At 35.7% G+C, this 15,921-nt stretch overlaps 1 protein-coding gene and 1 long non-coding RNA gene across 2 annotated transcripts in view; one reads left to right on the top strand and one right to left on the bottom strand.

Moving 5' to 3' along the window:
• ank1a (ankyrin 1, erythrocytic a) overlaps positions 1 to 15,921 on the bottom strand; it is a 371,228-nt gene that overhangs the window by 100,956 nt on the left and 254,351 nt on the right. The window contains exons 37-38 of the mRNA XM_057351699.1: positions 4,428 to 4,559; positions 2,879 to 3,040 (exon numbers count right to left, since the gene is read on the bottom strand). Coding sequence (XP_057207682.1) covers positions 2,879 to 3,040; positions 4,428 to 4,559 — 294 coding nt within the window. The remainder of the gene's footprint in view (positions 1 to 2,878; positions 3,041 to 4,427; positions 4,560 to 15,921) is intronic.
• Positions 13,263 to 14,938, top strand: LOC130565129 (uncharacterized). Its single transcript, XR_008964339.1, has 3 exons — positions 13,263 to 13,759; positions 13,900 to 13,946; positions 14,056 to 14,938. It is a non-coding gene; the product is annotated as an uncharacterized LOC130565129 (long non-coding RNA).

Below are 15,921 nucleotides of genomic sequence, written 5' to 3'. Positions count from 1 at the left end.
AAAAATTCGGACCGGGTTCGATTTTCTGCGTTTTTCGCATCCGTCAAGCATTTTGAGTGGCCTTTTTTAACAATTCAGAGACACCGTACAAACGAGAGGCAAATACGGAAAAAAAAACGCATACGAAAATTTCGGACTGTATTTGCAAAGACCTTAAGAGTTAGAGTAATTGTCAGGGCATAAAGTGATTCACCTTACTAATTGCAGCTGAAATAACAAACTTTCTATGAATAAATGTGATTAAATTCATAGACAGATTGATGTATGTTGCTTTATATGTTGTTTTAATTTAAAAACTAACTTTTAACTGCTTTAATACATTCAGGAAATATTTAGTGGATTAAGGAGGAGAACAGTAATACTGTATGTCAGAATTCCTTCGAAACGTGGTGATGACAGATTTCATTAAACGAGTACGTATGTTATACAAACTATTTCTGTTTATGCATTGTTTATCTATATTTAAAGTATTTCATCACATATTAAGTTTCTATAACTAACTTGCAGTAGTTTCTGTGATGTGTCACTTGTTGGTGAACAAAGGCTGGGTGTGAGCGCAAACAGTGGAGGCAGCAGGCAAAAACGCAGGCAGTGAGCGCACACATCCCGGGCAGCTGCCTAAGATTGCAGCGATATGAGCTTGGCTATGCTGCAGCAACAAACGATCAACCCGCGTAGTCTTGTGGGCGTGGTCACAATTTGAACATTTTAAATCCTTTTTATTGCAATGTAAGAAGTTCCACTCTCCAAAACAGCATGTTTGGAGTTTGATTGGATAATAAGAACAAATAACTGGCCATTGTGGCCAAAGCGCTCCGTTTGACTTTTCCGAGATCTTCTACTCTTCCCTGTCGAACCCGGAAGCTAACCTTACCCACTGAACCATTTCTGAATTTGAATTTGAATCTGAATTTATGCGTTTTGACTTTTTCTATATTAAATTTAGGAAATTTAATATTAAATATTCATATTAAAATATTAAAAATCAAATTCAGAACTATATTGATTGTCAGGAAATATTCAATTTTGTGCAATTACACTTATCTAAAATTCAGATTTACAAAATTCAAATTCAGAACTATATTGAATGTCAGGAAATATTCAATTTTGTGCAATTACACTTATCTAAAATTCAGATTTACAAAATTCAAATTCAGATTGTTTTGTCAGATTTCTGGCTCCATATATTTCCAGATAGATCTCATCTTCAAGAGATCTCGTGCACATGTTTAAAAATAAAGTTATTACCATATTTAGATGTATTTACATGTATTTCCTAGTACTAAAACAAATATCATATTGTAGATAACAAGATCACACTTTGGGAGTTTTAATGATTTAATAAATTAAATCATTATAAAATGTATATTACACTGGTTAGTGTTGAATTGTAGTTAAATTATAACTCTGCATACATTAACTCATAAATTAATGTCAATCTGCCAACACTTTCAAAAGTGTTGAAGTAACTCCTATTGGGAGTGGACCCCATGAGAAACTTTCAAAGTGTTGAAATTAACTCCTAAAGAGTTATTTTGTGTTTCCATATTTTGCTGTCAATGGAGGGGGAAAGAACAGGATCATTTTGAGAGCTTGAGAGTTGTTTAAGGCCTTATGATTTCTGTGATGCGGAATACAGGCATAGAAACTGAATTTACTGTGTAACTGTGTATTATGTATAACACTGTATAACAGGGGTGTCAAACTCAATGGACCCTTTTCATGCTTCTGCATTCGTCAATCAGAAGTCGTCATGGTTGGGTAAATGCAGAAATGGCTGCTGCTGGAGTGCATGTGTTTCCCCTGTCGCTTAAAGATTTGTGATTTGGAGATTTTTATTGTGTTGTCCAAATGAATTCATCAACTGATAAAACAAATCTCAGGAAAGGCTGCAAATACGTTTTACGGGTTTATTTGCACAAATACGAAGGTAACGATAATATTTGTTATTGTTGCAATGGTTAGCCGTAGGCTAACTCCTTTGGCTTTACATGGTAGTGTCATACTGTCTACAAGTCCTGCATATATCCTCCTCATATTCAAATGCGCAATACTCAAGGTTTGATAAGTTAGTTAAAATATTAATCATCACAGAAAAACTGCAACCGCAGCACACACGCAGCAAGAAATAGAAAAACTAACGGACCACACAACAGCAATGTTAAGAACAGCCATAAAAGAACTGTGAACTTCCAATAGAATTCGTGTTTTACTAAATAAATTATAAAAGGCAAAAACTTTAACAAACCTTTTTTGCTTTGTTATAATTACACAAGATCATCTCATAAAAATACAGCAATTCCAACTATAAATATATATATGTTTGCGTTTACACAACTAAGACGACCCAACTATTACCCAACTATGACGACTTCCGCTTCGCAAATGCGGAAGGGTAAAAAGGGTCCATTCCATTGACATTTGACAGCTCTGCACAGTTGTTCTCCAACCCTAATCAAACACACCTGATTCAGCTAATCAAGATATTCAGAATTACTATAAACTTCCAAGCAGGTGTGGTTGGATCTTAACTCTGCTGGACACTGTCCCTCCAGAAATTGACTTTGACACATGTGCTGTATAACATAGTATATTTTTCACGGTATTTATTTCACCTAACCAGTCAGGACGAGGATGTGCAATGGTGGATTGCATATTAGAAAAGCTTTTTTCAATGTCAGGTTAGGATACGATCGATTGATAGATTTATTTATTTTTTCAAAAGTCGATAGATAGTGTGTTCTGTCAAATAGTGACCCGGCAGTTGGGTTAATGTTGGGATATTTTTAACTCTGCACTTTTCAGAGTGCAGCTTTTATGGATTATGTGACAATTGCAAAAAAATCTCAGAAAGGGAATTTTAAATGATCTCTCTTACCATTTGTTATGCCAGAAGATAGATGGTCTCGGTCATGATGTTTAGACCTGAAAGTATCTTGTTCCCAGCCCCCCTGCTGACCTGTTGCTGTTCTATGACCCTCCAACATGTTCACAATGTCTACCCGGTCAATGCTCTTCAAGGCTAGGTACAGGCTGTCCACTATAGTGGTAGACAAACACATGATGGTCAAATGAAGAAGGGAGAAGGGGAAGACAGGGCTGTTGGACAGGGAACACAGATACGACACTGACAGAATCAAATGATTTCAAGACACTATTAGGAACGACATCTAATGAAACAAACACCAACAATTTAAATTTTAAACTTTTCCAAGCAAAGATTACAGTAACATGTTTCTTGTGAAATATTCACATATATTCAACAGATATTTTCAAAATGTAAAACAACTTATGTTTTTTGTTTACTTTACAGATAAAAAATAATCCAAAACCTCAATTGCTCATTTTGGAAGTAACATGGGTATATTTAAAATAATTCACCAAAAAACGAAATTTTATCTCATGCAATGTTGAATGTGACATCTATTTTCAAGGTTCACTTGAAGAACTTTTAATAATAGTATTTTCATTGAGAACATTCTGGATATTGTTCCCTCACATCATATGATTCATCATATGATTTTGTTCTGGGTAAACTATTCCTTTAAGGAGCACATGCAAGATACGAGTCATTGAAGAGTATACAGTAGGTAGTCATCCAAAATGCCTAAAAAATCATTTAGATGTGAAACTTGTTGATGAAATTACAATCTGGTGAATACCCACCCCCCAGCAAATGTATATGTAAATACACCTGGCAGTCATAGCAAACACTATTATAATATTTTAAATTATAATCACTGTCTTCTGTCTTATTATATTGAAACTATTTAACTGCTTTAAACCCAATATTGACAATTTAAAATGCAATCCCGCTTTCTTACAATGAATTGCAGCAGTGTAAGATTTGGCTGTGGAACTAAACTCAGCTAATACAATCTAAAGAAAGTCTATGAATATACTTCCACGCAGTGGTAAAAAGTAGCAAATGCACAATTTGTGGCAGCAGAAGTTTTATTCTGGTTAAGTACCATCTGTATGAGCATAAATTATGGGTGTAATTAGTATAAAAGTGCTTCCACTCTAGAGAAAAGAGAGGCTCAATAAACTGACAGTGAGAAGTAAATCAAAAGTAACAATGCATACTTGATTTTTTTTAATCATATAAAATAGTTTGATGTGTTCCTTTTAAAAGTAGCCTTTTTCCATTTTTCCAAATTGAATAAAACTTAAACACCCATTAAATGACAAAAAAAAACCTAAATTATCCTTGATGTTTTCTGCACCCATGCTAATAAAAAACATGATGAAAAACACAGGAAAGAAAATAGGAACATTTATAAAGTAACTCTGGTTTTGACTAAATAATCTGGACATGAGCAAAGAATATTGTGGTCATCAAACCATTGTATTGAGGTCTTTAAAAAGGTGAAATTCCACAAATTATTTTTATTAAGTAAATAATAAATAGACATTTTGGCACTCACTTTTGGCTCTCTTCCCCCCTCGAGTGGCCCACAGGTTGAGCAGTGTTGAGCTCTGCTCTAAAAGGGAGTTGGGATTCTCCACACGGATCTTATTTATTTCATCAACATTGAACTGCAGTTCACGTCCCAACTCTGCATAGGAATTACATACAAAACATTATGGGCTGAGTGCTATCAAGCAAGTTTTTATTGTAGCACTTATCCATTCTAATTATTCTTTGCAAAAAATTGGACATGCAGATTAGCATATATAGCATCAACAACTCTTTGGCTCCAAAATTTTGAGCCAAAATTTTTTTTTTTTAAATAAGAAGTATGACATTCAGTCCTCCAGTCTTATTGTATTCTCAATGTTTCCTATATATTTTATGATTAATTGTGTCATTTAGTTTTAAATATGTTCTAATATGATGTTAGCATATTTAAACATGCTTTTAAAAGTTTTAGCATTTTTGTTAATGTGTTGTTAAATATTTGTTGTTTAATTCTAGCATAATGATCTTATCTGTTTTAATATGTTGCTAGAATGTTGGCTTATTTTAATATTCTTTTAATTTAGTTCTATGGAAAATTGGGACTTTTAATAAACTTCACTGTAAAAAAAGATTGTATTTTAACATGAAAAACCGTTAATATTTTACTGTAATTTTTTCTTTTTTTAAATTGTATACAAATTGTATTAAAATTACAGACAATTATTTGTTAATTAATAACCCACATATTATTTTACGTGTCAAGACAATAATGACAAATTACACGTTTTTCTTGTTTTTGTAGAGAAAAAATACTGTAATATTTATACAGTATTTTTACTGCTTTCTTAAATAACATACAAATTAATGTAAAATTATGATAATTTTCTGTAATTAAATTTGTTGCTCATTATATAAAGGTTTATTTCTATACAAAGAATTTAACGTTTTTCTTCCGTATTTTTACATCAGATCTTAGTTTTTTTATTAGTGTATGCATATTTTTTTAGAAAACTGTTTAGTTAGGCTACAGTACATTTAAACAATACACAGTCAAAATTACAAAGCTGCACTACTCTTGAGGTTGGAACTCATATGATAAGTGATATGACAGCCCCGTTGAAAAAAACAGCAGCATATGCTTGTTAGGTATGTTTTGAAGCATGGTAGCTGGTTTAAGCTGAAGACCAGCTGCTTGCATGAAGCACCTTAAGTGTAATTTTGCCTTAAGTGTGTCCTTAAGTATACCTTAAGTTTTACTAAAGTTATTCCCCTATTGTCTTCGGTAAAGGGAAATCACCTCTAAAGTGTCATACTTAAGGTGCTTTATGCAACCAGGCCCCACACATGACCAGCTCAAACCAGCTACCATGCTTCAAAACATACCTAACTACAGTAGCATATGCTGTTTTTTTCAACAGGGAGAAAAGCACATGGCAGTTAACCTGAAAAAAGTGGCAATAGTCTAGCCAACAAAAACATGATTAATGATAATCATTAATAAATTCACCTTTTCCCATATCATGAATGGCTATGGCCTAACCACTACAGTCCATACCTTAAACCTGGTTAGCTCAGAGAGAAAAACCTTAAAGACAGGAGAATGGACTGATTTAAAACTGATTTGCAGTTAAATAAACATATGAAAACAAACGTAATCAGAATAGAACTGTGGAGAATGTGGCCAGAGGCTTAACAGATTTGTTCAAATTCAAGAGGATCATTCTAGGACAATAAATCGAGCTGTAAGTTACCATAATGTTAATACATTTAGTAACGATCTTTTCATATAGGCCTGCAGTATGTCATAAGCAACTTGTTTGCTCTTTTGCTATTTTGTAAAGGTAGTGGCTGCATTTTTGTTGATTGTCGTCAGCCCTAATTTTGTTTCATGTAATGGCATTGAAACATTTTATATTTGTGTGCCTGTTTTTTAGAAACCACTTCGAAGCACCAAACGTGTGTAAGCATATATGTATTCATTAAACTTGTACCATACATTAGTTAATTTTATTCATATACTGCAATGAAAATATCTGACCAATTAAATATATAGCAACATTCAAACAAAACTAAACATGTTTATTTTCTTTTAAAAACAACCTATCTTAACTATAGCTGTTGTTACTACACTTGCTATTGGTAAACAGATGTCATTGGTTGACTCTCCGTGCTGCTTTCAGCACGATTGGTTAAACTTACTGTCATTCAGGAAACTAGCCAATTAGAGCTGTTCGCGCCCTTCACTGGTTCATTTTGAACATACGCGATGAAGTTATGTCTGTCAGTTAGTTTCAGTAGTATTAATGGCAGTGTTGCCAACTTGGCGACTTTGTCGCTAGATTTAGCGACTTTTCAGACCCCTTTAGCGACTAGTGATGGGAAGTTCGAGTCATTTTTGCGATTCGGATGTTTGAATCTCGTTCAGCAAAATGAACGAATCTTTTTTCGAGTCATTTCGTTCATCTGAGCAGAGTTAAATTAATGTTGCATGTTAATAGCCAAATTACCCCATAACGTTTATTTATGCTAGTTTTGATCAGATATATAATAAGAAATAACTTGTATTGTAGTTAGGGACAAGTTATGAGAAACAGTTATTTAATTATTTCCTGACAGCATTTCTGTAAAGTTATGTATTTATAATTAATTAACAATTTTGGGTCACTCAGGTATGCAATAAGGTTTACAGGTTGTTGTTTTTTACTAAAAAGTCTCATGCAGTTTGCAAAGTATATAATAGGCTATTGAAATCATTTAAATGTGCAATTATTTAATAAGAGATCACTTGTGTTTTTTACTAAAACGTCTCGTGCAGTTTGCAAAGTATATAATAATAGGCTATTGAAATCATTTAAATGTGCAATTATTTAATAAGAGATCACTTGTGTAATATATGCATTAGACATAAACACTGACTTTAGTGTTGCTTATGTTTATATTTTGCCAGCACCGTTCTTATGCAAAATAGTTAGTTATTAAGATAAATTAAAAACACATGCAGAAATCCATAAGAAACATTTATGAATATACTGACAGAAAAAAGAACAGAACGGTACGTTTTAGAGAAGATGTTTATTGCACATATCTTTTGATCATTTTATAATATTTCTTCCTATAATACAACATATAACACGTACATCGAGCTACCATTTGACAAAAGAACAAAAGGGCTCGGACCCGATGACTCGAGAGACGAACTTATTCATTTCTCTTTCCGGTATAAGGACTCGGACCCGATGACTCGAGAGACGAACTAATCATTTCTCTTTCCGGTATAAAAGAACGAAAGCACTCGGACCCGATGACTCGAGAGACGAACTTCATTAGTGTTTCTGCTACAATGTTGCACATGCGCGGTCAACACAAAATGAACGAATCACTCGCTGAGACACTCCTTATTCCCGAGTCATTTTAAAGTTTCTTTCAAAAAGAACGAACCATCACTATTAGCGACTTATTTTTCAAAAAGCGACAAATCTAGCTACTTTCTGAATGAACTTTGGCGACTTAGCGAAACATTCTGCTTTACTTCTATTGCCCCGCGAGAGCGAGTTTTTGCCTTCCCAGCGCAGCACCGCCTCTCTACTCTGTTCAGTGAGCGGCAGGGAGAAGCAGCACATTCAGTTCAGACCGCACTGATGTGTGAATGAGATACGCGTACAAACAGTGTTTCCAAGAACTAATCACTTATTGACCTTGTTTGAGCATTTATGATTTAAAACGCGATGACTGTATGGACGCATAAACATGAACACAAACGGATTTTAGCTGTTCAACGAAAGTGACTGCTGGTGTGTAGTTTTAAGTGGTTGAGTTCACTCGCTATTACATAGTTTTTGTTGTCTGCCAACAGAAACAGACAAATAAGTCATTAAGAACCTATTTATTGTGCACATTGTTTTAATATAATACTGTATACAACCGCTCAGAGAGTAGAGACATGAAGCAGACCGGAAGCGCTTAGTTTGTCAGATACTACGCGATGACGTCACTGATATGCAAATTAGCGCGTGACGTAATCTGGCGACATTTAGCGACTTTTCGGGCAGGCTATTATGGAGTTATACTGCGGACTATATTAAAAAGGAATTGCAAACTGCATTTGCAAATGCGTTTTCTATTTGTCGTGTCAAAATTGTGACATAATTCAAACGCAATTGCAAACCGTTTTCATTTGCATTTACGCGAACGTACAATGTCTGCCAAATTTCAAAAGTAAAAGCAAAGTCTATTTGCAAATGAATTACCCGTGTCTTACGAGATACGACCCTGCCAAATTTAAATCGCAATAGCAATTCCCCATATGCCATTTCACTTCCTCTGGTGTCGCGTATTAAGCCTGCCAAAACTCAAATTAAATCGCAAATCCCTTTGCATTTGCGTTTCCTCCGACTTGTACAGAAACCTGTCAATCAATGGCGGGGGTGGGCTTATTCAATGGGGCGTGTTTGTATCGGGAAGTGACATCCTTCACCGTCGACTGGAACTTAAGTAGATACATACATGTGATACAGCTAAACACATGAGGAGTGAAGTTACAACAGTGCAGTTTTCAGGTTTTTTGTTTGGAAATAACTCGCGCTGGAACTCTGGGCTCAGAGCGGCATCACTTAGCATGTGAAACTTCGGTGCAGGATGGATAATCATCACCTTCTGCAACATTCCTCTACACATGTTTGTTTATGATATTCGTTTTCACAGTACTCCGAAGTCAAAGCGAGGACATGACATTTATTGACAACACTGTGACCGTATTTTGCATCATGATTAATACGTGTTGTAAACCATAACAAAACATGTTCACTTTGTATGAATAAACAGCATCCTGCATATCATTGTTGTTCATTATGCATACAGTATAACAAGTTAATAATAAATTACAAAAGTACGTGAATTCTACATCTCTTATTTGTGTATCATAACATAGTGAGACAAAGACAAACTTGTGCTCCAGTGTTTTAGTGAGTTTGCTGGACACAGAAGTAGCTGTCATCTACAAATTACTGGATGGAGTTGTTGCTGTATTTAAAATTTAATTTCCGAACAGCCTTTTCAACAACATGTGCAGTAAATGAGCCCATCAGGCTGATGCACCAACCTGAGAAATTAATGTAATTATGATGAATCCACACGGCTTCAATATGACTTTATTGGTAGCTCATTGAGAATCACCAGACCACTGTTTGTGTTCATCTGTTTATCGAGCCCGTTGAACTTCTTTAAATTATACTTGTTAAATACCGCAATTGTGATTCATTGTAAAGATTTTCTCTATATGAAACTTTGCATCTGATCCTCATTTGTTCCATTATTGTTATTTTGGCTTTTAGCTGTAGCTGAAACCCTTTTAGCCACAACCAGTGTCACCTTAGGTTGGACTGACTGCCACCACTGCGACGGTGAATGACGTCACTTCCCGATACAAACACGCCCCATTGAATAAGCCCACCCCCGCCATTGATTGACAGGTTTCTGTACAAGTCGGAGGAAACGCAAATGCAAAGGGATTTGCGATTTCATTTGAGTTTTGGCAGGCTTATTTATAGGCATTATAATGCCATAAAGAAACGAGCGCAATGCTGATGCTGGCAGCGCACGGCAAATAACTTCCGCGAGCAAATAACGCCATACGCGAGAGGACAACGTACATACACGCGAGGAAACGGGATCCCGCGAGCTCGTTTGAAACCTTCGCGCGCGCATGACATCTTCTGTGCGCGCAATTACAAGCCCTCGCGCGCGCATGACATCTGTGCGCGCAATTACAAGCCCTCGCGCTCTCACCTGCTGCTTTTGCTCGCGCGAACATTTTTATTTTGGCAGTCGCGGGGCGGGACTTGCTGTTTGCTTGTAACCTCAAACGTCATTGGTTACTTCCCCTTTTCCGAAGTCACTTGTGATTGGACGTCTGTGATCATCATCAATCTAGACCATGGGCCCGTTCTTCATACGTGGCTTACTACATCCAAGATCAAATGAAATATCCGAGATGACCTAATCCCGCAAATCATGATCTGGATAATACGGTTCTTTGAACGCACTTGTTGTGTACGATTAGTATATCTGGATTAAATTGTCTGGGATCATTGCACGCTCACGCACTGTTTGGAAAGGCAGTATATATCGATGGAAGAACTAGTGATCAGCAGCGCTGCTATTGGCTGGTTGTTACGTCCATAGTTTTTTTTACGGCTGCTTGAAGATTATGACATTTTAAAATGTCAGGAACACTTCAAACGATGCACAGACAACTTTCAGAGATATTTATAACATTTTAAAGCAGTTGTAAACTGAAGTTGTATATTTTGATCAATTAACTTTTAGTTCTTAGTGGTTAATTGCAATGAGATGGTGTTTTCCCCAACTCAAAATAAAGTGTTTTATATCCATTAGTGTTCACTGCATAGGATACTGAGGAAAGGGTCTGAAGACTGTCCATTTCAATAACATTTCTTAAATTGGATAAACTCAGTAGCAGTTGCAGGAGTCCATATCATCTGAAAGGCTTTTATCTGCTGAGTCTGCACAGAAACGTTGTACAGAGATGAGGAAAATACGATTTTGTCATGCTATTTTATTGCTTTTAGGCCCGGTTTCACAGACAAGGCTTAAGGCTAGTACCAGACTAAAATGAATGTGTGACCTGTCTTAACTGAATATAACTTGCACAGAAATATCTTAATATAAAAGTGCCATTGTTTTGTCTCGAGATGCACACCTGTAATCTATTCCTCTGAGGCATTTTTATAAAAGCGACATACATATCTTGATTTAACTAAGGCATAGTCCTGGCTTAAACTAAACCGTGTCTGTGAAACCGGGCCTTTATGTTTTGTAGATTATTGATTTCTCTCCACAAAAGGCACATCCATGTATACACTTTTTAAAGTCTTTAAAGGTTGAATATACACAAATTCAAAAGCAAAAACTTCAAAACATTGACCTGACAATATAAAGAACACAAACCTAAAACTGGAGATTTAGTTTTAAGAAGATTGCAGATTTAGAAACTATTTCTATATTGTTTACTGACTTAACATTCTTGACTCTTATTGCAGGTAAAATATGACACTGATACCTGCCTATTATCTATGGAGATTAAAAATAAAATGCATGTGGGCCTAAGCATGTTTGTGTTGTTTTTTTATTTAAGCATAATAAAGAAATGGTATTCCAAAAGTTATATCTCATGAAGCTCAGTCTGTTTAGAGATCATCATCAGGCTGCTTCATCACAGGCCTTCTCTCTTTACTGATGATGTGTGTAGTGTAGCACATGCAACAGTACAGACCCTGTCAGGTTCATCCCTTAGACTTATACACTGAAATCCTTCATTCCTATCAATTGCCCAAAGGTCATTTCATGATCCTGTCCTGACTTGAGCTGCAGTGTAACAGGTTTGGGTCAGGGAATGGTGTCTTCAAACAGTCCCATCATAAACGTGACTGAAGATTGTTTACTCATGCAGATTCAGGTCATTTTGCTTCAGTGCTGGTGATACTGTAGGTGTCACACACCATCTAAGAGTTTTCATCAGTCAGCTTCCTTATTGATTCAATTGCTTTTTGCTTAATACTATCTCTATTAAAATGAATATTACCTACAAATATTACATTTACGCATTTGGCAGACGCTTTTATCCAAAGCGACTTACATTGCTTTGTACTATACATTTTGTTTCTCACTATGTGCAATCCCCTGCGATCGAACCCATGACCTTGGCGTTGCTAGCGCTATGCTCTAACCACTGAGTCACAGAAAATATTATCATTTATTTTAAGAAGATAATCTGAGGCCTATGATGCGGTCTATGACATCAATCAAGACACATACTCATTGACATGATCATAACTGCAGAATCTTAAATTCCCTTATATCATATTAATTAAGATGGGGTCTTAAACTGAAATACCACAAATTTGCAAATGGCAGGACAAACTGCATTTTTCACCATTCCCTCCATCATATGCACTGTCTGTGCTTATATATACTGTATATTTAAAATGAAGGTCCAACAAACTAATGGCAAATATCTCCTTCACAAGGAAAAAAATATATTTTATTTATTTATTCATTCATTCATTTATTTCGGTCCTCACCGAAGACTTTTCACAGTAAATGTTTTATATAACATTACAATAAATATTGTTCTAAAAGCAAAACATTGCGTTAATTACATGTTAAATTCGCAAAGCTCTTTATATTAATCCTGTAATTTGCGCAACAAGTTGCTTTTGTATGAAAGAAGCCAATTTGACTGCTTCATGGCCGCATCTAATCCTGTTTACATAAAATAAGCCTGCTCCCGAGGAGATTTAAGTTAACGGACCTGTTGCTAAAACAACAAGTCAACAATCAAATCCAGCTAACTGAGTTAGCGAGGTAGGAAGAACGGGCCCCTGGTCCGTTGACGAAGCCATGTAGATTGATGATCACGGAGGTCCAATCACAAGTGACTTCCGGAAAAGGGTAAGTAACCAATGACGTTTGAGGTTACAAGCAAACAGCAAGTCCCGCCCCGCGACTGCCAAAAATAAAAATGTTCGCGCGAGCAAAAGCAGCAGGTGAGAGCGCGAGGGCTTGTAATTGCGCGCACAGATGTCATGCGCGCGCGAGGGCTTGTAATTGCGCGCACAGAAGATGTCATGCGCGCGCGAGGTCTTGTAATTGCGCGCACAGAAGATGTCATGCGCGCGCGAGGTCTTGTATTGCGCGCACTATGGATGCCATGCGCGCGCGAAGGTTTCAAACGAGCTCGCGGGATCCCGTTTCCTCGCTGTGTATGTACGTTATCCTCTCGTGCCTCGTTATAGGCGTATATGGGTATTGCGTTGACGGTGCGCGCGCGGAAGTTATTTGCCGTGCGCTGCCAGCATCAGCATTGCGCTCGTTTCTTTATGGCATTATAATGCCTTCATACTTAATACGCGACACCAGAGGAAGTGAAATGGCATATGGGGAATTGCTATTGCGATTTAAATTTGGCAGGGTCGTAACTCGTAAGACACAGGTAATTCATTTGCAAATAGACTTTGCTTTTCCTTTTGAAATTTGGCAGACATTGTACGTTCGCGTAAATGCAAATGAAAACGGTTTGCATTTGCGTTTGAATTATGTCACAATTTTGACACGAACAAATAGAAAACGCATTTGCAAATGCAGTTTGCAATTCCTTTTTAATATAGTCCGCAATATAACTCCATAGGCTTTAGCTACTTTACATTGAAAAGATTTGGCAGCACTGATTGATGGTCCAGTTATATGTAAACAGCGGTGGAGACACGAAGTCGTGTGGAAGTTGCAGGCTGCTGGAGAATAATCACACGCATTAACAGCTTTACCTGCGACCAGCAGAAGGTAAAAACTTGTTTTTGTATTTTCGTCTAGTGTGATGCTAATCGCGATTAGCGATGTTAACACTAACTTCAATGCTATAACATTCTACATAATATTGATCTTAAGTAAACTTCCTCTTCTCACACGTGTTTTTCTTTAAGTACACAGAAATATATGATATGATTTGCCTGGGCAGTACACACACCTTGTAAGTATGTGTAATGTTAGATTTCTTTCCGACTTTCTTTTGCATTCCATTTTAAACACTAATTTCAACAATAACTGTTAATGATAAAACATTTGCTCTCATTTTTTAGATGAAGGGAAGAAAAGCTACCCAGGCACCCAAACTCCATCAGTAGTAAGCGTTTAAATTCGACCTGAGTATTTATATTATGTTGTTATTAACAATTGTGTATTATTATGTATATGCTTAATACTGTTATAATGTAACTCTGTAACCGTTTGGGTTACGTATTTCGTGGGTGTTTTCGGGGCTATAACTTTAATAATACGGAATATATAAAACCCTCGGACACAGACGAGTTCTTTCACCAGCTTTATTCCGCTGACTTCCCCCTCTTCTTTTCTCTCCTTCAACCTAAAAGTCCCATAAACCACAGGCACTTAAAACATAACAAAATAAGGGACTTTTTATTTTGTAACTCTTACAATAACAATCACGTACAGTTAAAGTTACATTTAAGTTAGCATTGCAACTTGTTTTCTAACAGTATACTCTGTATTCACATTGCCATAATGTATAATGATGGCAGATTTAGTCCTTTATCTAACGTTACTACATTGCATATTTGCCACAGACTCATTTACTTTTTTGTGGTATGTTTTTACTTATGGTATGATTTACTTATTCTGACAGTTTGATGTTTGTCCAAATATACTACTATACTATACTACAACTTCCTCCAATTTCTATTTTTGACCCTGTGTAAATGTTTTCAACACCACTTGAAACTGTTTTCTATTTCTCCAGGATTAAAAGTTTGCTTTATAAGAATTTGATGAATGTTTTGTATGGAGATGTACTTATTATTTACTTTATTATATTCAAACATTTCTTTAAAGCGTATACTGTAATTCTGTACTGTAAAGAAGTTAATCATTGTGTATTTCGAGTGTACTTTTACAAATTATGGTGATTGTGTTCATATGATTAATGTTTACCTAAATAAAATTTTGTTCTACAATCGTAAACATGTGTTTTTCATTTTATTGACAGTATCTGACTAGTAATCCATGGCCAATATCTGTAAAGTTACAGAATATTAAGTGCATTTACTGTATTAATAGTATTTGACTGAAAAAATTCAGGAAAGAAACTAAAATAACAGTGTTTTTCTGCAGAACATTAGTACTTTCACATAGTTTAAGGAGGTTTATCATTATAATTCAGAAAAAAAGCATAAAATAACAGTATTTTTCTGTAAAACATTATGAGCAGTCACTTTATTTAAGGTGTTTGATCGTAATAATTAATGAAAAGTCTGTGAAATAACTGTTTCCCTGTAAAACATTTAAAGAAAAATTACGTAAATGTAATGTTTTTCCCCATTATTTGATTTACGGAGTTTCATCTTAATTTTATGGTTTTTGTTTGGCAGCCGCTGCTGCCAGTGATTTGACCTTTTTTTTACGATATTTTTTTACAGTGTTGATACAATGACTCTGTAAGTCCAAACCATTTCAAGATGAAAACAACAACACAGGTTTAAGCGTTTACCTAGACAAGTAAGTTTGTAGACAAACGTTGGGTTGAGAAAACCTGACGTGAAAGTTTAATCAACGTTAAAACATTTACATTTGACAGTTTAATTGTTTGACAATCAGATAAACTGTAAGCCAGACAGATAGATTACATATGTTAAAGTGTTTTAGCATGTCCTCTAAAGAAATCTGACCAGTTTCACAAATCCACCATATTAGATTTCCAATCAGCGAGTGTGGGCAGGCTTATTTCAGGTTGTATAACACTGTATGTGAAAATAAGGGTTTTTGGCCAGCAAATATGAGCGTTTTTTTTAATAAAAAGAAACTGATATAGCAGTGATATGACAGACAATCCTCTGTACATTTCCGAGTACCCCGTTAAGCCACCACAACTTGATATCACAGCAAAAAAGGCTGATGATGTTACCATCATATACCATGATATACCAGTCTGT

Source organism: Triplophysa rosa, linkage group LG2, assembly GCF_024868665.1.
Source record: "Triplophysa rosa linkage group LG2, Trosa_1v2, whole genome shotgun sequence".
Lineage (NCBI taxonomy): Eukaryota > Metazoa > Chordata > Actinopteri > Cypriniformes > Nemacheilidae > Triplophysa > Triplophysa rosa.
This window is presented reverse-complemented; position numbering and strand designations above follow the sequence as displayed.